The sequence below is a fragment of the Paralichthys olivaceus genome, chromosome 12 (genome assembly GCF_024713975.1).
Source record: "Paralichthys olivaceus isolate ysfri-2021 chromosome 12, ASM2471397v2, whole genome shotgun sequence".
Classification (NCBI taxonomy): domain Eukaryota; kingdom Metazoa; phylum Chordata; class Actinopteri; order Pleuronectiformes; family Paralichthyidae; genus Paralichthys; species Paralichthys olivaceus.
This window is the reverse complement of record NC_091104.1, coordinates 23,338,379-23,363,273: the sequence shown is the minus strand read 5'-3', so window position 1 is coordinate 23,363,273 and position 24,895 is coordinate 23,338,379. Positions and strand designations below refer to the sequence as shown.

The following is a 24,895-nucleotide window of genomic DNA, read 5'->3' as shown; positions in this document are numbered from 1 at the left end:
GTGATAGTTTTCTCTTTGCTGTGGCAAAACCCAGAGCTGAACCAAAGAGCCCCCCGACCCTGCACACGCTTGTTTGATGGTATCAACAAAGCCCAGTAGGAGAGGCTTAGCTTAAACAAGGACACACTCTGGTCTCTGCCATGGGAACAAACAGCTGGAGTGACCATCAGTAATCTTACACACATCGTTGATGTAGAGAGGAAATGGCCAATATGTGTCGTGTGATATGAAGTCAGGAGCAGACTGGAGGGAGACAGAACTCAAGATGAAATGCAAGGGTCTCCAGCAGGCGAGTAATCCACGATGACCTACGCTACGCTTACATACACAAGTTGAATAACACAGCTACATTATCCTGGCCAGATGAAGCACTTCACTTCCGACCAAAGCGGCTGGTGTCAGTGTCATATCAGAGGGCAGGGTTGTTGTGATGACTGAGAAACAGCTGTTCTACCAGCTCAGTTCTGTAATACATGTTCTGAACAAGGGCGACGGCATCTTAAAGGCCATAGTTTGAAATTTTGGGAAATATGCTTATTTGCTGTCTTGCTGAGTGAAATATAAAATGATCAATGCCACCCTCATATATGTGCAGTAAATACAGCATATAGGTATAGACATTATTAACAAAAAAGTGCAAAGTGACTTTAGATGTAAAAACAGCTATTTAATTTTTTATAGTAGGTTCTGTATTGGACAATTTATTGCTTGGCTGAGCGTAGTGTCCTCCTCAGTGACTTGTCACAGTTCCAGTCTTTGAGCAATATATGCTAGGCTACGTTAGAGCAACCTCTGGCAGACAGACTGACATGAGTGTTAGCAATGTTCTGTAACTCTCAGTAAACAGAAAGTAAGTGCATTTGGCAAATTGACAATCTATTGTTTACTCTCAACGGTGGAGGGTCAAGGGGATGAGCAGTTCTGAAGGTGAGACGGTTTGGTGACTTGCTGCACACTTGGCTGAGTGGAGTTAAAAGTTGATGAGAGAAAAAAGGTTTCAGTGTATACATGACATGGTTGAAGGTAAAGGACTATACAAATATGGACAACAAGGCAACATGAAGCCAGAGGAGAAAACGTCATGACTGAAAGTTGAGACTGACTCATGATTGGTCAAGCATGTGAATCGGAAGGGCCCAGGTGTGTCATCCATCTTTATACACAGAATGGTGTGTACAGATAAAAGTTGTTTATTTGCCAGGTAAATTGTCACTGCATATTATTATAATTCTGGAATCATTAGGAATATGTTTTCATTATCAGGGAAACGTAACAGCCCCATTGTGTTTGTTTGTTTATTTAATTGACAGACTCTTATTGTTTGTAATTCATGGATATAGTTTTGCTAATCCTGCAAACAGTTTCTGTATGAGCATCGTATATTTCTGGTGGAATTTTGAGTAATATTAACATTTTAGATTCTTGTTTGTTTCTTAGCTTGTGTGTTGTAGCTGAGCTATGGGCAATGTGTGGCTATTGAACGCAACATACATTATTTTGGTTTGGTTTCACACATGCACACACAGCATTTAAAAGCAGTAACTCTTTAGTCTCGGGAGAAGATAGTGCAGAGTAACAGATGCACACTCTACGATTATAACAGAGTACTCAACTTGTTATTATTGATTCACCACAATTTGAGGTCTTTTTTGAAATGTCCTCAAAATGCTACAGTTTATTGAAACTCACAAAGAGTAATGGCCACAAACACACAGACTGAAATTAGTGCTGAATGTGTGGCTCGGAAAATGATTAAAAACCGCCTGCTAAATCAGAATAGATTGGAAACACAAGCAAGTTGTCAGAGAGGTTGTCAAACAGAGTTAACTGGTGACGAAAACACTCCAGCAGTAGAACAGGAGGAAAACCTGCATGTCACTTTATGCAAAACTGCAAACAACACAAATTAAGGACAGATTTTTTTTTGACAGTTAATATTATGAACTTTATATAACATCATCTTTAAGAAGCTCATTCCAGATGTATCAAAACTCATTTACAACGGTACATATCTTAGAAAACCTAATCTTATTCAATTTCTCTGATACAGTGTTATGAAAACTACAATATCTAGGAGTAAATTTGTCGCAGCTTATTTGAATTGGGAAGGCTGGGGACTGTTCGGCCCTGGTATGTGCACTACTGAGTGCAAATTTAGATTCTGCTCTGTCTGTACAATCCTGTCTGTAATCAATAAACCATAAATCAATCAAATTGTATCTGTAAAGCCCATAGTCTCAAATCAATATTTGTCTCATAGGGATTAAGAAGGTGTAAGAGATTTAAATCAGCATGCAGTATTTCGGCATCTCTTGTGTCATACGATGCATTAGTCTGTTCTTCAAACTGGATTTTCTGGTTTGTATTTCACTTTCTCACTCTTACCAGCAGCTTGAGTCAGAACTTCAGTTTTAGATTTTGAACTTAATTTGCTACATTCAGTTAAAATTGAATGCTACATTAAGACAGTTTTTAACTTTCAGTCTATGAATTTTTGAAGGTGAGCTTGATACTCAAACCTTTCTAGAGCAGTGATGTTGAAAAATAATGATCAGGCAGGTAGTCTAAGTCTTAAAAGACACTTCATTGCCACTGTACTGGGTAGATGCATAGATAATCCAATTTAAAAAAAAATGAAAATAACATCTTTTACATCTTTACAGCCACTCAACAATCAGCCATAGTCACAACAAATATAATCTCAGCAGCAGTTGTTGCATGCCTTTCTTCTCTTATTCAGTTACAGCTGAAGTATACAGTTTCAAAAAAAGGCTGTATGCCTCCACCAACCAGTGCAGTTTCAGTCTACATAACTTTTTTCTTAACTCAAATGACGATCTTGACCTTTGAGCACCAAATTCTAATCAATTCATCTTTGAGTCCAAATGATTTGCACATTTGCAAATGTGTTTTGAAGGGTCACAGGGACCTCAACCTTGAACTTTAACTACAAAAATTGAATCGGTTCCCCCATGAGTCCAACTGACTCAATTTTGTGCTAAGTCTGAAAAACTTCCCTCATGGAATTCTTTAGATATTGTGTTCATCAGAATGGGATGAATGACAAATGCATGGACATGAAAACATAATGCATCCACCCCTGCGTACAGCTGAATCCAGGGTACTCACTGGAGTGTCAGTCATGTGGGTCAGTGTGATATGCTTCATATTTTGGACAAAACAATTTCAAATGAGCTTAAAATGAAATCAAATTTTGCATGAGAAGTGAAACTTGAACAAAACAAAGACTAATTACCGGGGGACTTGTGAAGATATAAAAATATGGTCCTCTCAGAGCCAGGAACTTGAACACTGCAGTTTTTCCAGCAGTGCTGCCCTCTGGGCTTTCACACGCCCAGCCCATGTGAACGATCTGTAAAGATGGAGAGGAGTACATGCACACACTTCCAGCATTCTGTAACACAACGGTAAAACGACAAACAACAAAAATCTGTTCCCGCTCAATACGACACAGAGCAAAGCAAAATGTGCTCTGTCAAATCTAATTAGTGAAGCAGGTTTGAAATTATACATCTAAAATGATCCTCATTAGCACAGTGGTGCTGCAGTCTCAGCTGCACTGCAACAATTTACCGTTGCTCTACCACAGATTGAGTCGGGATGTTTCTCTGCTCTTTTTTAAGCAGCATACCAATGCTGTCTGAACCTCACTGTATGTACTGCTTCATCTACACTCTATATGTCCTGGACTCCTTCCAGCAAACCTCATCTCTTTTGTTCCTCTCCAGTTTTGCTTGAAGCGATAAACAGGGTGACACAATTACGCCTGCGGATGCTTCATTGATTAAGATATGCTCCAAAATATTTTTTAAATGCCTTGGTGACTTGAATAATTGCAACTATTTGGCACAGTGCCCCATAGATTGAGTGCAGAGCTTTTAAAAGCTGCTGCTGTATGCAGAGGGCAAACATTTCCTGTATATAAGGAGATAAATAAGGAAACTACACAAACTGGTTTGATGCACTCATTGCCAACTATATCTTCAAAAAACCTTCCACACTGATGTGTCAGCAGGTGTGTGGTTTATATACGGTGTCTGTAGTGCTGTGACAATTGACATGTTTCACCTGTACATCATGATAGATCTGTGTGAGCATACCTGATCATCTGAAGCACAGTATTTATTGATGATCTTTATCTAGGAGGAAAATGAGGACAAAACGAGAACCGGTAACACAAGTTGTTCATAAACCGTTGCTGCACTTTGACAAAGAGCTTCACAGTTTTCAGTGTTTCAGTCCTTATGTTATGGTACAATCCTGTTGAAAGTGTGTGTATAGAGTATGATCCAGCAGGTATATGAGGTACTTATCTGTGTCAACATTGCATTGATTGAATGTCATTATATAACACCCTTCACCTCAACCTCTCTTCCAAACATGAAAGAGAACCCATGGTAGCCTTGAGTTGTCGTAAAAACTCAAAAGGTGTTTAGTTTTGGAGAAAAGAAAACTACAATTCATACAATTTAGATGAAACAAACGAGTGAAAACATCATGAGGATTATTCTACAATAAGTTTCTGCCAATAGTTCCCTTTCACCTCAGTCTACACACTGGACCTTTAAGCTGTTTTCAGAAGTGAATTTCAGAGAACGTTTGCACAATTGGGTCAGGACTTTCTCCGGAGGTTAACTTTCACAACACAGAAATCTCCAGAGCGTTCAGGGCAGGGGTGGTACAGCAGGCAGAGGCAGGAGGTAACGTATTAATTCCACTGTGGATATGTTTTAGTCTACAGCTAACCAACACTAGCATTGGCCCTTATCTCCAAAAGCTGTTAATCAGTGTCCAGTAGATGTATGACACCACTTTTTTATCCTGAGATATTTGTATTCTTATTGTTTTCTTTTCAATTTTGCATCTGTAAGTGTTCCAAACGTCATCCACACTCCCTACTGCTCGCAGTGAATCCTGTGGAGCCCCCCATGCTTTTTCCTCACATCGGAAGCCTCTCACTCGGCCATTTGCATTCTCACATATACCTCAGTGCATGTCTGAAAGCAGCTTTAGAGAGATTTCAATTGGCTTTGTTTTTTGTTTTTTTCCAAAGAGGAATATGACACAACATTTTCATTTTGTGTTGTGGTAGGAGACAAAACAGCAAATCAACTGCTTTCTCTCTTTGTTCTAGCACAGATGGACTTGTTGGGGCAGCTGTGGCTCAGGGGTTAGATTGGGTCGTCATCTAACCAGAAGATCGGCAGCTCGATCCCAGTCTTCCCCATTCCACATGCCACAGTGTCCTTGGGTTAGATACTGAAGTCCAAAATTGACCCCTCACATAGCACAAGTGCTGCACAGATTGAGCTGTGAATGGCAAACTCTTACAGTAAGTAACTCCCCATATATCATGTTTAGCCCAGATTAGTCTGGTGACAAAAAACAGGCTCTCACACCGAATTAATGACTGCTAAGTAGTCATTCAGCAAATGCACTCCTCTCTCTCATTTTCTCCTATTTCACTTTGATTATCACACTGATGATGATGTCGTGCATTCTTGGTCAGGATGCAGACGCACTATACGCTGGTGCTCGTCGACTGCGCAGCTGCCTTTTTTAAAAAGTATAATTAATTCATACCTGCATCACCTAATTACGGACATGGCGTGTGATTGCTAAATGGCCAATCAGGATGTAATTGTGCTTTGGAAAAGAGCTGAATTTTTGTTTTAATATACTAGAACCTTTAAATAGACTCTGACACCCCTGGCTGCCCTCATGTGTTTTTCATGGAGATGACAGTCAAGAGGATTAGCAGAGGATTATTTGTTTGTCTGACGTTCCATTACAGAATAAAAATCCAGCTTGTTAGTGACTAATAATGAGGATTTCCGGTCCCAATCTACCATCTGTTTGTAACTGAGGGGAGACAAAGGTTATACTTCGGAAAACTTATCACAGAAAGTTATATTTTGGTTCATTAGCTATCAGGGAAGCAGACATGAACAGTGTTGAGGTTGTTGCTTTGAGATGCAGCACTACTGGAGGTTACCTTGAGTTTAAAAAATCAACTTAATTAACTTAATCTGTCAATAACAAATTTGACCTCTTCTACAACGTGCCTCCTCCAAGTGATTTACTCTTTTTTGTCCCATTAAAAATATATGAAGGTCTAAAAGGTGTATGGCATGCGCACGCACACACACAATCCTCATTATTAGTCACTAACAAGCTGGATTTTTATTCTGTAAAGGAACGTCAGACATCAAATAATCCTCTGCCAAACCAGTTGACTGTCATCTCCATGAAAAACACATGAGGGCACCCAGGGGTGTCAGAGTCTATTTAAAGATTGTAGGATATTAAAACAAAAGTTCTGCTCTCTCCCAAAGCAGGAACACAATTACATCCTGATTGGCCATTTAGCAATCACACGCCATGTCCGTAATTAGGCGATGCAGGCATGAATTAATTATACCTTTTAAAAAAGGCAGCTGCGCAGTCGACGAGCACGGGCGTATAGTGCGTCTGCATCCTGACCAAAAATGCACGACATCATCATCAGTGTGAAATAGGAGGAAATGAGAGAGGAGTGCATGTGCTGAATGACTACTTAGCAGTCATTAATTAGGTGTGAGAGCCTGTTTTTTGTCAGCAGACTGTGACTCAATGAGTGATTGTCAGAGGGGTCTATTAAAACCATGCAACACTGTAGTCTGTGTGTGACCAGAGAAAACACGTAGCTCATGTGGGCTAAACATATTTATGACATGTTATTTAATGTTTTCTTTATAAACAAGAAGTCTACTAATTGGCTGATAACACACTTTGATTCTTTAAACTAATAATCTGCACATTTTTCACTAGTTAAAGGTCCAGTGTGTAAGATTTATGTGAAAGGGATGTATTGGCAGAAATTTTATGTAGAATAATCCTCATGGTGTTTTCACTAGTTCATTTCATCTAAATTGTATGAATTATAGTTTTCTTTACCCCAGAAAAGGCCCTTTATATTTAAATACTTTATATTTACATCAAGGGGACCCTCTCTACAGAGGCCGTCATGTTTTTTACATTAGTCCAGACTGGACAAACTAAACACCTTTTGAGTTTTTATGACAACTGAAGCTACCACAGGTTCATTTTCATGTTTGGAAGGAGAGGCTGAGGTGAGGGGTGTTCAGCTGCAACATGCAACTTCAACACTAGATATCACAAAATTCTACACACTGCACCTTTAACATAACCATGTATATTTAATCAGATGACATGACAAACCAGATTACAGATATATTTACATACTATACCAAGAGAAGCACTCAAATGTCATATGAGTAGTTCAGATTTTCACTGATTTAAAATGATCCCAAACCCCATTAATCTCTGCTTTACTTTTCACCTTCATTTTCAATCAGGACTCTCAATTAGATCCAACTAAAGCCTCAACATTGAGTGATGGACTTACATTTTCTTGTGTCAAGTCACTGATATTTGAGGATATTGCTTGGAGCCAGTCGGTGCTTTCTGCTGCAGTGCAAAATTGAAGAATATTGGTGCTGGCTCCATCCAAGGCGAAGACTTCAAAACAGTTGGACCTGGAGGAACATGGAGGTCAAAATTACAAGTACTGCAGACGGTTGAAGGTAATTTTTTTTACAAAGAGGAGCCGGGCAGTCCGTTATTTCTGCTGTACAACTTATATCACTAGAGGTTCTTTCATGTGCCTGATCGGCTACTGGCACCTAATTATAAAAATATCACAGCCAAGGCTCTGATGAGAAACATCTTTAGTTATTATATATTATAAGCAATGCTGGTTATATTTGTGGCAATATTTCTCTAATCACATTTATTTTTTGTGCTAAGGCTACAACCTCTGCAAGATAAATTAAAAAAAAAAGGAGAGCTCAGATAATGGCTTTAAAGGGAGCATGGACGGAAGTGCAGATGAAGTCGTGGCTGAAGTCAAAAGATTAAAAGAATGGTTTGATATTTTATGTGAGTTAGATGAGAAGGTCAGTACCACCAACACCAGCAGTATAGGTTAGGTTACCTGAGAATGAATACTATAAAACATTCAAATCTCGTAGATTGCAACACATTCTATAGTGTTTGTTTAATCTGTACAAGACACAGGTAAAAGAATAACTCAACCTTCCACAGGGAGTTGTTTCCTTTACTGCTCAATGGCTTTGAGTCGTAACTTTCTTCAGAGGAAGCCAGGCTAGCTGCCTCGGCTCACGCCCAGTCTTTATTCTAAGCTAAGGTAAGATAAAGGGGGGACCACGCTCTATCTTCTGTGTCTGCTGCGCACTCGTTCACTTCGTACATGCCCACAGTCCCATTCATACTAAAACATACTCAAATTAGGGTCTGCGTCAGGCTGGTGTTATGCGCATGTGTACCTGATCCCACATCCCATTCCATGCCAGTGGGTGGATATATTTTACCTGGAGTATGCACAGTCGGCAAGTATACTCAGCTGCAAGTGGACATCTGCATCTAGGTCCGTGCATACCCTAGTGGACATTGGTGGATGAAGACATCACGTCAATAGGACCATAGAGGACCATAGGGGACTTGTAGACGCGGGAACTATGATTACCCCTGTACAGGTCGCTGGATACATTTATTGTGTCAATTTTCTCATCTAACTCTTCCCCAGCATGCAAATAAGTATGTTTCCTTAAGATGACTGACAGGAAAATTAGGAAAAAATAAATAAATAAAGTGCATGACATTACCAGACTGGCTAAGACATGTCAAAATAATTCATCCTACAGTTCAGATTGAGAAAATTACCCTTCACAATGCATTTGCAGCAAGAAATGAGGATTTAATTTTTTTTTAACAGCACACAATTTTGTGTTTGGCATCTTTTGAGTTCATCACCCCCCTGCAGTGCCTGGGGGTTAAACACACTGCTATACTAACACAATTAAATCGCTGTGTTGATGGGGTGTTGATGAGGTCATCTAAGAGAGATCACACTCATCGGCTGAATGTGATACTTTCTGACATCTAATTCCACTGCGTTTATACGCTGCTGACACTTTTATCCTCAGAGATGCTTGTCACTGAAAATGCAAGCATTTCTTTGCTTCCCATTTGTGACACTTTAGAGGGAAAATTCTAAAAGGGTTGAAGAAACATTGCATGAGAAGCGGGGGAGATGTTGCAGAGGTATACGTGAGGTGAAGCCTGATAAAAACAGAGGAACAATAGACAGGCGTTGAATGCACAGTATGAAGAGGGAAATCTACCAAGACAGCCCCCTAAACCAAACAGTACTCCCTAACTTATACACACACAGCACTTCCTGGAGGTTAGGTGGTACAAAGTCAGCATTCCTAACAAATCCTCTGGTGAGCATGACTCTCATACTGTATCTGCAATGAGCTTGTTAAAATCTTATGTTCCGCTGCCTGGGTACTGACTCACTGGCTCTCTAGTCATGATTTTCCCTGCACTTAATGTTTTTTGATTTAGCAAGAGTATACATTTTTGCAGCGTCAATTAGCTTGACTCAAATTAGCTTTATTCTTTGATTTGTGCAACCATAAAGAACCGCTAATGGGGGTTCATAATTCTTTTCCAACAATCTTTAAAACTAGCAACGCCAAAATATCTCTGAGTGCAATGAAAAAGTGAGCAACAGATGACGCAAAAATCCTCAGTATATCAGTTGGATCCCTTTCAATTAATGCAAAACCTCAGAGACTGAGCTGTAACGGGGGGAAATGCGAGACGGGATGAAAGTGCAATGAGTGAAGAGCTCCAAACCAAGAGATTAATCAAAGGAATGGACAGCCGACAGATCAATGTCAGGAGAACACAGCCTTGTCAAGAGGAGCTGCTAAAGCCCTTCCACCTCCACTGAGCAGGACTGAAATCCTCTGAGAGCGATGGGATCTACGGAGTGCGATTCTTTTTCTATATCTGAACCATTCCCGGCTGCACAAATTATTATGCTCTGGCTGCTGACTTGGCAGTAATAAATCCTTTGAGACAAAGCAGAGACTTATCACCCAGTCAACAAACAGGGTGATACACAAAGGATAAATGGGGGTTTGAGAGGACTCCAGCTGTTTGTTGTGGAGTGAATGGCAACAAGAGGGAAATTGTGCCACGTCCACCGATTAGTGAGTGAAACAGGAAGGCTTTAGAATCAACCAACATTTCTGGCCATACTTGTGTCTGGTATTTCTTTCCCACAACAGCCATTGATAGTACTTACATTCAGTATTATTTCTATATAGGATACTGGCTTATATTGTTATAATTGGTAGTGGCCACATTGGAGTCAGATTTACAGGCAAACAATACATGCACGTCACCTGGTGCAAATTTATCTGATAATAGAGTTGCACCTACAGGAAGACAAATCGCTGCCTGCAATCATTCATCAGAAACGCTTCTACAAAGCAAGTCACTGGATTCACTTTTAAGATTTTTGTTCCACTTTAAACATACGCACCAATTGCTCTTCTGTTGTACTCCTGACAATGCCATTTTACAAGATGTGTTGTCAAAGACTAAAACCTTAGAGGACACGAAGATTTTCATTTATATTGGAACTGATGACTAACTCTATACAAAAGGACAGACAGGAAAAGAGATTCATTTGCAAGTTTCCTTTCTAATAGATCCCCTTTGACAGCTTAAACAGGCTAACAATACCTCACTGTCAGCGTCAGCAGCTGCCCTGACACATCAGACTGGCCAGAGAAAATGTGTGCAAAGGAAAGAAACAAGGCCAGTCAGTTATCAGTGAAGCTTTGTTTTCAGATTCCTTTTTCAATAAAATATGAAAGAAGAACAATTCTCCAGTGGAGTGGATTTAAATGAGGTAATCAGGGGAAAACAGTGGAGAAAATATTTCTGTCACCCCAACTTGGAGTATATGCAGTACCAGCAAGGATCAATAGAATATTGTACAACCTGCCAGATAATAACAACACAACTCCAAATCAACATTAGATGAGAGCATTAAAGTGAACTGGCCATTAGTGGCAGCTCCTCATGGACACATGAAAACACCAGTTAACCACTGCAGCCTTAAACAAAGGATTACTGTGGATTTATAGGTGCACTAATTCTGATTCTGTACAGTATCAATACTCTGGTGACTAATATGATCAGAAAGACTTAACATTTACAAAAACAACAAGCACAAATTGACATTAAGTTGCTCTGACCTCGTTTGAGCAAGGATCTGGTTCAATCTAGCTACGATGAAAACTCATTGACTGATGATGTGAAATTTCATCAACATGTTAGGCTGTTATTTTGTGTTTGCAAATTGTTCCCCACACAATCTAAAATATATTAATTTAATGATTGTTCAATGGAACAGATACAGTAAATGAAGAATTCCACACATTTATCCAATCCAACAGCCAATTTCCAATGATTTGAAGAGCCTTTTTTAAAAGATAGACAGGTTTATGAAAGTACATGCTTAGTTAAATAACGTCCATATAATTCCACATAATAAGACCTCCCAAATGGGTAAATCTTTGAAAGTGCAAATACTGTTAATTTCAGATGTGCACTGGTAATAGTTTTCTTACATAGGTAAGTTACATACCTTGCAATAACTGGCTCCAAACCAGCTGTCATGTCACTGACTCCTGCTTGTACGTACACAAATCTAATTCCTCAGCCTCCTAATGCTCCACGCATATTCAATATAAAAACAAAAAAAGAAGCACATTGAAACCCTTCTAATTGCCAGTGGACAAGTTTTTCTTTAGCTTGTCTTAATCAATAAATACTTACTGTAGTGTCATATTGCCAGGGCACCAATGCTCTTTCACCCTGAAGACAAAAGCCAGATGTTGGTGGGGGGTTTTGTGTATGGTGTTCGTGAGTTTGTTTCTTGTGCCAATAAAACACATTTATATATTTTTGAGAGGCTCTTGAGAGTCAGGGTTACTTAAGGTTATCGATCCAAGCAATGTTTGTGATTATAGCTTTGAACTTTCTTAAAAAAAGAACTTGAGAGAAATATGATTAGAAATAAATAATAATATCGTATACCATAAGAAATCTGTAGTTGTAGATGATAATAGACAGTTTGTTTTTGATGCAGATATCTGCTGCATTTCTCTAAAGAGGAAATGTGTTCTCTGGAGAAGTCTCCCTCATTAATTTAAGAGTTTGTTAAAAAAGTGGAAAAGTAATCTATCAATCTGATACATATTTTTATAAATGGCTTGTAACTGATTTATAAAAATGTACGAATTATTAACGAATCATTACAAAAGTAATTAATTTCCTAATGAATAATGAATGTTGCCCTATCAGAAGATTTCTAATCTATTAATAAAAAACAGATTATCTCGGTATTACAGTTTAAATTACTCCATTTGTTGAAGATAAAGCAGATCATGTTTATCATAATTCATTTATCATTTTGACAAACACTGAGTCTGACCAAGTTCCTCTAATATCATCAATTTAAAGATTGAAAGATGACCTCTGGTCCCGTCCACGTTGACCTGCTCTGTGTTTGTACATCCTGACATTTCTGCCATGTTTCTGTATTATTATTATTATCTACATTTTAACACAGAGAAATTCAGTCAATTTTTCCTTCATATATTGTCATTAAATGACTGATGACTGATGAAAGATCCCAGTGTTGCCAGGTAGAACATCTTGAAGTATTGCACAAGGGGCTTAAGATGGTATTTTGGGGAAATTATTGTATACATGAGTCATATCCAAGAATAATAGCAATACATTAACAATTAATTGTTTATAAATGAATATAAACAAAAGGCACATTTGGCTGAAAGGACAATACGTGAGAAGAAATGTGTAAAAAACAGCACGATCCACAGATACAATCACAATAAGTGTAAACACAGTAGAAGAATCAATAGCTCAACACTGCCACTTAAAGATGGAATTACTGTACATTATGGGAATTTTAGCATTATTGATCATTCATCATGCTGAGGGAAAAGATTATAATACAAATGCAGATTATACTAGGTGTTTTAAAAGGCATGTGTTAGCCCTGTTGGCCTATTATTCCATATGTTCTCTGTTTAGTTATTCTTATTGTATACTTAGGGTTATATCACATACGGTGGGAATACTTAGACCTTAATGACCCAAAGTAATAAATTGTATTCATAGGTGTAAGAAATATTCAAATCATTTACTTGTTGAAGTCCAGTATTCAAGAAATTACTATAGCCAACAGAATTATTAGCAACAAAAGGAACTTAATGTTAAAGCACAATCATGTAGAATTGACGCAGTCAGTGTTATTGTACCTCTGTATTATTCATATTGATGTATAAAGCAGGTCAACAACGCATCATATTTTAAAAACTGAAAACCCTGTGATGGATGTCAAATCTTATCTGTAAAGCAACCGCAAACTAAATGTAGTCAGGTAAAATATTTCCCTCTGAAATTTAGTGTAGTAAAAATAAATGTATAAGTATAATAAGTACTTTGTCTTCTGAGCAGAAATAGTAATAAATGTTATTATTACAATTATTATAATAATTCCCACCAATACGTATGATAGAGCCTATGATTGGAGGTATCTCTTCTGTATCCTCGTAGATGTCTTGGTGATTGATATTCAGGTGTAACTACAGGTTAAATTTCAGCAACCTTGGGAAAAAAAAGCTTGAGGCTGAGTATTTGAGAATCAACAAACACACCAAGTGTTGAACTGGAGCTGCTTTGCTGTAACTGACCTCTATGGATTCGTTCTCGAAAGGAGTGGAGTATTTTTACAGTATCTTCTTATCTTTGGGAGCTGCGAGCAGTTGGAAATTGGACATAAGGTGTGCAGGTATAATAAACTTCAATTAAGTTTGAAGAAAATGCAATTAGAAATAATAAAATTAGTTAGTTTCATTACGCTCCATGTTAATTGAACAAAAAGGGATGGTCTTGGTCCACATTTGGATAGTTTTGCTGGTAGTGATGACATCTTCAAAGTTCCTTTCAAACAGAAAGACTACTTTTTCTTCTACACACTATAACCATATTTCAAGTATATGTAGACACAGCCCACTTAGATAACGACAACAGGACATACCATAAAAAGGTATTTGGTTTGCTCCCTAAATTACAATGTGAAACCAAAACTAATGAGATCAAGAATAAGCAATGTAGCAAAGACATGAACCTTGGTTGGGACCAGACTTTCAGGTGTGAATATTCCCCCAAACCTGTTAATATAATATAATAAAAATATATCTGATTGCTTAAAGATATGAAGAATTTCCTCTTGTCAGACCTGATCACAACTCTGTGATTGGAGTTTGTCATTAGTTTATCACACATTTAACTGAGCTGTGATCAGCCATGAAATGAACAAAAACTACAAAAAGATTTGTAGCATCAATCCACAGTGTCTGAGAGAAATAAATGAAGTGGCACAGACGCTGGCAGGCACAATCCCAGATGCACCATGAATGCTTTTTACAATTTTGCTCATTTTCTTTAAAATCGTATCGTGAAAAATAATATCAGCTTATATTTTGGATTCTTTTTTTCAGACAATGTGCTTGAGAATGTATTTTTCTGTCTGCGTCCACTGTGTCCTCTGTAGGTCTCTTTGCTCACAGAGGCAGTTGGAGCAGAATTGAAGGATTTTTCCTTGGTTCCACTTTGTAACTCTGATTCCAGTTTGTTGTGGGTTTATACGTGAGTGAATTTGCTTTACCCCTGAGATATTGTGGAGAGCGTGTTAGCGAATGCTTCACTGACATTCAGTCTCCTACTATGTCTCAGTGCTACATTAGTGTCTTGAGCCTACGACCTTTTTGATGAGGCCAACTGAGGAGGGGGTCAGCTGTTTTCTTCTCTGCATTTCACTGCATGTGTCTCTGGCCAACATTTAATAAACTTTAAAATAATAAAGGTTAAACTGTGAGTTGTGTTGTAACAAGACCAACATTACACTCAAACAGTTCTTGTGCATACTATGAAATAAAATCCTGGCCAGGCCCCTGTATGGTGTAATGAGTGAATGTGATTGAGTCTTGTGTGTTAGCATATGCTACATGTCGGTGATGACTGCCAGATTTTAAACAATAACACCAATTTAGTCTATCCCACAGTTTGGAAACAGAAAATGGGGATTGTATCGTAAATCACTGTACAAATCAGTACAAAAAGAACATGCATGGCAATCGAATGCATTTAAACCCTGACCAGTGTTCTCACAGTCACACCTCCTGAGCCAGCGCCTCACAGCTGTGGTGACCTTTTAAGCCGTTTATGCCTGTGCATAGATATTGGCATTAACATCCTCCTGCCTAAATTAAAAGTGCCTGCTAAGCCAACAACTGTGCTCAGTGAACTGTGCACCTCAGAGGTGAATTATATAATGCTGGATTAGCCTTACCTTAATTTATCTGTGCCAGCTTTGTACCTGGAGACTCTGGCCATCAACAAGGGCAGGGAGACGGCATCCAACCAGCGCTTCTCATACTTTGGTTCATTGGCAGAGGGCGAAGGAGGTGACGGAGCCTGTGTGGAATACATGAACAATGCAATGAGCTTCCTGCGACTTAAGACCATTTAAGATGTGGCCTTGATGCAACAGTGGGGCCGTTTACATGCACAATACTTTCTGAAACTTAGTTTGGGTTAATCAGCTGTACAGTAATAGTGATGCTGAGATTGCAGTTATACCCGCTGACTCTCAGCTGATCGGCAGGTTGGGCGGGTAGGGTTGTAAAAATTTACATTTCTGATTAATATCAGATGGGATTGGGTGGCATCATACATCATCGATGTGTGAAGTGGAGAAAATATGTCCTTCGGGTGAGTGATTGGAGATGGTAATATATATGCTCACTGACTCACTATCTGTCTGACCTGACATTAGAACATTACAAACAGCAGAACTCATATGTTTGTGACCCTATTGATCACAGGGCCGAGTGTTGGTGTTTTCCAAGTCCAGTCATTTGTCACAAACATTTACTGCTGCATAATCGGGGAGTGCGACTCATTGCTGTAAGGCGCTCTGATTCTCTCAGATCCGCCATTCTGTGTTTGCTGAATTCTAACTTCCTGCTGAGAGCTGCATGTCTGTCAATGGAACATACACAGCTAATGCAGAAACTACAGTTTTCTGCCCAGTTACCACCAGCTGAAAACACTGCCAGAAGCACAGCAGGAGAGATGCTCCACTGTGCAGAAGGATTTTATAACTGAGCTATAACCAAGACAACAACACCCCACTCTTCAATTATCCACTGACACACACACACACTCCAGTTATAAAACCTTTAAATACTCAATACCAGCTCATCTAGTTTTTGGAATCTGAAACTTACTTATGTTCTTTAGTGCTTGGATGCCAGTCAGCTCTGACTTCACAAGATAGGTAATGAAAATTGATCGGTTAAAGTCATGATTTAATTGGGGGGGCAATCAGCAGTCAAGCGACACAGCAAGCTGAAGCATACAGCTGTTCTTTGGCTTCAAAGAAGAAGCTACAATTTGTTTTTGCTCGTTTATTTGACTCCTTCTTAGCTGTCACCAGTGAAGCAGCTCTTCCTTCTCTAACTACAGCTACTTCACTGAATACAAATAACCAGTCCCATCTTTACAAGACGGAGGGTAACACTCAAAGGAAAACATGAATAGATGTTTAAACATAAAAAGTTAATAGATGTTACCAATAATAGATAGCAGTACAGTGAGAAAGACTTCACAGCATACCGATACATCCAACTGACGAGGCTGCACCTCCACACTTCACACACACACAAGTGGGTCCAGAAAATGAAGCTAAAGTGGATAAAAACCGACCCTCAGTAGGTGCCTCTTGACTTTCATTAATGACAGAATGAAACTGGTTCTGATACGATCTCAGCTTCAAGTGCTGTTGAGTTATATTTGGGGAAAAATACACTTGCTGTTTTAAGTGATGGATCATATTCATGCTTGGCGGCAGCGGGTCTCTGTGAGCTCGTTCTAACGGAGTTTTGAAAACAGTGCAGCAGAAAGAGACTGACTGAGGCAAATACACAGGTGCAGTTAGGTTTTTTTATAGGAGCTAAATCGCTAATGAACATCAGATAAGTCTGAGATTGCCGCTTAAAGATGCTCATAACAATAAAAGTCAAAAACAATAATAGTGTTAATGTTGCATGGGAACAGGTTTTGTTTCTGAAAGCTGTACATTCTGATGGCAGCAACGCACATGGCAGCAGGTGAGACTTCATGTTATTGAGCAATTCACCATCAGTTTTCTTTTTGACAATGACCCGAGGGCTTCACATTACTGAAAACAAAATGAAATACATGCATGGCAGACTCCTTTATAATAGTGAGACCATCCTTTACAAAGAAAAATCTGTTTTCGAGAAGACTAAAATGTCAATACTGCTTTAATAGTTGCAAATGTTTAATTCATTGTCACTTAGTTTAATTTCCCTCCACCAAACGTTTTTTCTGCAAAGATGAAATTCTACTAAAGTTCTTTCTTTGACGATTTGAGAGAATAGTTTAAGCAGCCTGCAGTCTGGGTCTGGACAGTCGACTGCAGCACAAAGCTGAAAACAAAACCAAAGCATCTAATAACCTGTTAAAAACTGTATAATGTGTTGATGTGGAAATCAGAGGTTTGAAGTGGTGGACTTAAGTGGTGCCAGAAACCAGCTTCAAACACTAGCCACACACACACAAACACACAAAGAGAGAGAGAGAGTGCCAAACATAAAAAAGTGACAAAATTGATGTGAATAATTATCAAAGTAAGAGTTGGTTAAACAATTTGAAACTGGAAAGGAAATTGCACAGAGGAAAGAAAACAACTTATATTTGAAAATCTCCATAGAGCGTGCTTCTCAAATTTGCACAGAGATTGTATTACACAGAGGGACAGCTTGATGAGAAAAGACTCCTATGCTGCTGTAATGTGTTTCCTTCAATCTAGGAGGAATTAAATAACCAGCATCAAGAGAACATAAATCATGTGAGGGAGTACACAGAGTAATAAGACTGGACATATACTGTAGGATAAGGCCGGTCCATTTCATGTCTTGTACACTTGAGGACAGGTGTAATGTGATCAAACTTCTCAGAGCTTCTCAAGACATTTTAGACCAACTGTTGCTGTCAAAGGTGAGTCAGACAAAAGCAGAGTGCAGTAGTTGATTCTGAATTTTACCAAAGCTCGAACAAGGATTTCAGTAGGTGAAGTGGATTAAAAGGGTCGTGTCTTTGGTACATCACGTAACGGCAACGGCAAAGCAACTCTGGTGACATACTTTACATGAGGCTCAAAAGTAAAACAAATATCAAGTATCCTGGTCCTGACCAAATTGGCCGAGGTGTTGGAGAGATGCAGACAGGAAAAGAGCAGAGGCCCTGAACCTGTCAGCAGACCACCACATTCAGTTTGTCAAAAAAAGGCAGGGTCAACGCAGGCAAGATATTAAAAGCCCCAACATTCTTGCCTCCCAGGACTGCATCAAAATAGTCAATGTTGATAGGAAGCTTCAGTCCCTGCCACTGGAGACATTCTGAGTTTAGAGGGGCGAAGCTGAAGACCCTGAAGTAAGTGAACCAAGGGGCAGTGGGAGAGGTGCGGCTGGCAGTAATGCCATAGCAGAATTCTATCTACCTGAATGGAAGAAATGGCTCTTTTATAATCCCATAACTTTTACTTTTACAAACAGGGACAGGTCAGCTGTTACAAGAAGACAGATTTGTGGGTTGTCGGTGTAGAGGTGATAATTTGTGACAAAGCATCTTCAAAATGTACAGACAGAAGAAGTAAAGATCCTTGTGGAACAGAAGGTGAACATTAGACTTTGTAAAATACATCAAGCAACCTTCTGTTACATGGATACAAGGTGAACCATGCAAGTTCCACCAGTTAAATTCATGCACTAAGATCCTCCGGACATTCTTTGATCTAGACTTTCTGTGGACTTTCTCGGGTTATTTCCCAAGTAAAGATTCTGCAGAAAGTCTGGAGGAGCCAATGTGAGAACACAGCGTGAGATCCTCTGCAGGATTATCTGCAGGCTGCCTCTGCCTGTTGCACCACCACTAACCCCTGCACAGATTTATGTGTTGTCAACGCATCTCCTGCTGCATTGTGCATGTGTGAAAGGCAACCTCGACAATCGAGTCAGACAATGACATTATGTTGATGACAACATGCCAAGACTAACCCTCTAAAACTCTTTAAAATTCAGAAGTTTGAATGGAGCCTTCACAGAAACTGATCCATCAAGTAAGCGAAGATTTTGCCAAAACATCTAGTTGGCCCTTGTAATAAATCTACACACAGTACAGTTAGGGTAGGTAGAGGGCGATGGGTGTAGGCTAGTGCAAAGCGGCTGAACATATTGCCAGGGTATTAAAATGGCCTTTGGGTGGAGGGTAATCAAGAGTGAACAGCAGAGGAAAAACTGTGTACCTTTGCAAAGTGAGTTGCAAATCATTGATTAACTATAGCATGCAGACCTCTGTCTGCACTGTTGAGGAATTGTTGACCATCCTCACACATTACTGCATATGCCACTATATATTATGTTTACTGTATATTACATTATATCTGTACAGGAGAATAGTGTCTGTCTAATACCACAGATACTCCCTTCTCTCTCTTCACAGTACCCAAGGTCAGGTTATAGATAAAGGACCAACTAACAGTGCATTGTAGTGTCTTCACTTTCATATCTAACTCAGATGCTCCATCTTCAACTCTTTAGCAGATTACATTAGTGGCAAGACGTACTGACACAATGTGATTTATGAATGCATATTTAGACTTAACAATCCAATAGGATGTGAACAGCTTCATGTAACATAGAGACTGGCAGCAATTCTAGCCATTCATGGATGTGCTGTTAGAATAAGTGAGAGACATCTTCAGACTTGTGGGTGACAATTGCTCATGTTACTCTGCTAGCGTTTGTATATTGTTCCATCTTCTGGTCTCCTCGATGCATCGAGTCGACATTAAACTCTTCTCCATAAGACATCAGCTGCTACATGAGTTCTCCTCACCAGCTTCCAGAAAACTTTCATAACAAGCACTGCACCAGTAATTACGACATTTCTTACAAACTTATAATCGTTTGGTCCATTTATATCAATCCAGAACAAAATGTTTTAGTTAACTCTCAAGTGGAGCTCTGCGGAGAGTGGGCGAGGTGGAAGGGAATAGAAAACTATCAGGCCGTCAGAGTGGATTACACTGACAAAGCACCTGCCTCTACAGAGGAGCTGGGAAACAGGAACCAAAGTAACAGTGTTGTTCTTCACATCAGTCATCGTGGATACCGACATTTCAGATATGAGCATAATTATTTGCAAGTGTCTAAATAAATCAATGTGGTAGATGGTCCAGGGTGCATTGAAAAGAAAAGATTCTGTAAAATGATTTTAATGAGAGGAAACCAAACACAAGCTTTTTCGAATTCTAATCATCTACAGCCGACCTGGGCATTATACGGCCTCCGGGCTACATCCGGCCCTTTGGCTATCCCTGACCGAACCGCATGAGGTCAATGTGAAATTAGGAATCAAATGTAAATAAGTGTACATCGTGCACAGAATACAACTACATTTGTTTTAATGGGAAGGTGACTTTTTTTTTTTTTTACCTTATGTACATTCTGAAAGCATGCAAGCGTATGATGTGTCAGCAAACAGAGTTCAGGAGAGGTGCAAGTTAGCTGTTGGTCCTCAAACATGTCAGCTCACGTTTAAAAAATAAACATTGATACAGAGTTACTGAGTTTTACAACAAGGACTTCTGGACTTCTAATTACTTAATAACTGAAGTCAAAGGGAAAGCCGTGTGCTTAGTTTTTGGAGAACAGATCACTGTGTTTAAAGATTACAATTTGAATCATAATTAGGAGATAACACATGGAGAGAAATACAAAAACTTGACTGCTGAAGAGGCTGCCCGTACGAAGCTGCCCGTACGTCTGAAGCTTTGATAGCAAAACTGCAAAAGCAACAAGGCCTTTTTGCCAAGCTTTCCACATCCAGGGATGGAGCTGTCAAGACCAGCTTTGTGATATCCCACAAAATCACACAAAATAGTGTGTTTCTTTCTCAGACTGGGAGTGTATGAAAAAGAGTTTGGTTGCTGCACTAATATGCCCTGAGAAAAAGGAAGCATTTAAAAATCTGCCCCTCTCCAGACGAACCTTAAGTATCAAGGACAGTGCGAGAAATCTGGAGCTTCAACTACAAAACTAAGTAGACGATTTTGATTTATTATCCTTGGCTCTGGATGAGAGCTATAATGTCCAGTATGTCCAGTATGTTCAGCCCAGTTGCTCATTGTACATGGGATAACAAAAGAGATTAAGGAGGAGGTGGCAGCATTGGGACACAAATGGGACAAACTGGCAGGTGTTACAACCTGTGGTTGTCCAAATCTGACAGGGACAAATGTCAGACTTCTGAAGCGGAGTAAGTGAAATTGAATCACATATAGTTTGTTGAACTTTTTGAGGAGCATGAGACTGAACATGGTGACATAGGTTACTACACAGCTGTCAGATGGCTCAGCCTGCCAAAAGTGCTTAAAACAGTTATGGTACCTGAGAGCAGAGACATCCAAGAGCTTTCAGATGCACACTGGATGGCAGATCTTGCATTTGCTGTTGATGTCACTGCACTAATGAATGAGCTAAATACCAAACTGCAAGGCTTTCATGAGAAAGATGCAGTTTCTTTCAAGCCAGTTGGAGGGTAACATTCTCAAACACATGCCAACACTGAAAGATCCACACCATCAGCTGATCAGCAGGTACTCATCCATGTTAGGTGCACTGCATTGTGAGTTTTCAAGATTTCAAGACTGCAAAACAGCTGAGAGACAAATGCACATGATTTCTTCTTCCCTCACGTGCAGTGTGGATAATGCACCCAGTGATGTTGAGCTTGAATTCATTGACCTGCAGTCTGATTACTGGCAGAGCACTTAAAGTCAGTATCACTGCTGGAGTTTCATTCTTCTCTCAAAGAGAAGATCTATCATACAGTATGTGAACAAACATTCTCTGTGAGGAAGTTTAACAAATCCCGATACAGAGCCTCTCTCACTGACAATCACCTGTTAGCTGTCCTTCGCATATCCATCTCAGACATTCAGCCTGACATCAGTTCACTTGTTCAAGGCCAACACAGACTAGATTTCTTTACATAACATTACACAATAAGTGCATTCGACCATGAGTGTACAAACCCAAAACAAAGAGTAAGAACAATTTGGTTCAAAAAGCCAAACTACAAATCGCTATGTGGGTGCAATTTTTGTTTTTGTATTATTTTTTTTTTTTATCCAAGGTGTAGTTGGAAGAGTTGTGTCTTTAGTCAGCAGCGGAAGATGTGCAGACTTTCTGCTGTCTTTGAGGTAACTACTATCTAACCGCAGGCTAACATCACATGCAGCCAGAGACATGTAGAGAGTGTGTTGCCACCAGATTTAAAGTCACTGGCACATGCGCTGATGTTTATGTTGTCTGTAAGCAGGCAACTATAGCTCAGTCACCCAAATGAGGCACTGAAATCTGCATTGTGATTCGGTACAGTAGGTACTGACTGGAGAGAAATAGTTGCCTGATCGGCTGATCGGATTTCGGTACCCACCCTCAGCCAAAAGAAGCCCAATGTTTCTCCTTGTCTACCTCTTCTTTATCCACTCTGAGGAAAAGTTGTAGTGCAGGCCAAGTTCAAGTTCATCTAACAAGTTAAACTGTTAAAATGCTTACAGTGTAATTACGAGATAGATTACAGATTCAGGTTCTGGGTGTATATCGAATAAAATGTGTTTAACAGGTGAGATGTGTAAGAATGAGCAAATAACCATGTATTAATGGGTAACAAGCTATAAAACTTTCAAAATCATACAATTAATACTGGTATTCAATACTTTCATGAAGCATTGCAGGAATATTTTTGTTCGCTGAATTTGTCATCCCTTTTGTCTTCTTTTTCCAGAGCAAGTTTTGACATGAACTCAGCTGGCCATGCAGCAAACAGTCATTCAACGCACAGCTACTGAGAGTGATATAAACCTCAAGTAAATCAAAAATAAGCAATGTCTTTCCTGTCAAGAAAATGGGAGCATATTGCACCTCAGCCCACCGGGTCCCTTGTGGCTACACTGCATTTGGGGTTATTGGGTCTGGAGTCAGTGGAAAAACTGCTGTTTTTTACTGTCTAGCATTTCTCTGCACGTGGGATGTTGACCATTAATGAACAATGGTGAATTTAGAAATTAACTTTGAGCAGCACTTGCCACATGGGGTCAGCAAAAACAGCTAAAAACACTGCATTAGCATTAATGCTTGTATATCTCCTTGCCGCTTTGGCAGCTGATTTACACATTCAGCAGACAGAGCAACATTAACTTTTGTGTGGGAGGATTCTGGGCACAGGATAAATGTCCAATGTTCACATAGCTGTTTGGGTATCACAATTATATCTGGTTCTATGGTTATACTATATTGCAGAGCTAGCAATAGTTAGCAGTGGGCAGTTAGCATACAGTGATGTTAATCAGCGCTGATGTAAATAATGGCAATTAGAGCAGTGGGAGTGAAACAACAACTCAAATCAAAATTGCAAACAGGAAAACAAAAAAAATGCCTGATTGCAGACGTGGACCTGCAGAGTGATAAGTCTCATTGAGTTTGTTAGAACAATCCATTTCTTCTGTCATAAGGATTTAATTTATATTATGCTTACTTCTGTAATAGTAGGCAATGCCTTTTTATTGTTTTGCATTAAAGTGAGCATTAAAATGAATGCATAAATCATTTTACATTTGAAAAAAACATTAACACAACTAATTACTCTCAGAACAAAAGCAACCACTCACATAATAGTGCCACTTGAGCTGACTAAAAACTACAGTGAGACCAGTTCTTGCCATATGTGCTTTTCACTCCTTGAAATGTTATTTCTGAGGTCAGGAAACTGTCTGGCTAATTGTGTTTGTCAGCCATGTCATTTTCAATGACAGAATTAAATGTAATCTGTGCTAGAGCGAGCAGACCTGTTATGTCACACTGAGTAATTTTTTTCTGCCTAGGTAGGCATGTGTCAAGGTCGGTTTCTTTTTCTTGGATAAACCATGCTCACATACAGAGAAGTAAATGAAATGCAGACAATGCAAAGGCCCAGAACATAAGGATGCGTTGTCTCCTGCTCCTGCTACAGATTCAAATGGAAACACTTTAAATCTAGATTATCTTTGAAAGGTTAAAGGGGCCACCTGCTGTCCTTCATGCATTCTTTGAATAATTCATGTGAGATGGCGAGCCAAAGATGCAGTCTTTACGGCTTCTCTTTTCATTATAAATTGCCATACTAATGTGCAATTTCTGAATCCTCACTAATAAAAACGGTGAAATTGTGGCTCTGGGGATAAAATTATTGCTTCTTATTATGCACAGTATGTAACATTTAAAATCAAGTCCAATTTGCTTGATATTTCTGCAGCATTAGTGACACAGCTCTAATTTTGACATCACAGATATCCATTTGGTTATTGTGAGCTTAACCTGTGAAGGATATGTACTGTTTTTTGGAAGCCAGTACTGAATTTGTTCTGATGATGACTTAACTATGCCATATTTATTTTTGTGGGATAACACAGATCCATAAGAATAACTCTGACCATTCATTCGGGTATTTGTGTTATGGTTCAGAGATCCAACAAGATCTTGCTTCAAGATTCTCCAAAACTTCAATATTCAATGCAAACAGCGAACAAATTTTTAGTTTTCAGGGAGCACGATGAAAACACGACCAGTTTGTCATCATCATATGATCAAACCGTGCCATCTACTGCATGTCAGAGGATGATTATTATATAAAAGAGCGTGAGATGGTTAAAATCAAGTAAAAGAACCATGTTCCACTCAACTTACACAATACTCAAAAGGAGTGC

General features: G+C 39.2%; 1 protein-coding gene across 1 annotated transcript in view; it reads right to left on the bottom strand.

Annotated features, from left to right (window-relative positions):
- The window catches only part of sntg2 (syntrophin, gamma 2), a 74,937-nt gene that overhangs the window by 16,628 nt on the left and 33,414 nt on the right, over positions 1 to 24,895 (bottom strand). Inside the window, exons 9-12 of the mRNA XM_069536038.1 lie at positions 15,350 to 15,474; positions 7,430 to 7,559; positions 4,122 to 4,160; positions 3,257 to 3,373 (exon numbers count right to left, since the gene is read on the bottom strand). Of these exons, the coding sequence (XP_069392139.1) occupies positions 3,257 to 3,373; positions 4,122 to 4,160; positions 7,430 to 7,559; positions 15,350 to 15,474 (411 nt within the window). The remainder of the gene's footprint in view (positions 1 to 3,256; positions 3,374 to 4,121; positions 4,161 to 7,429; positions 7,560 to 15,349; positions 15,475 to 24,895) is intronic.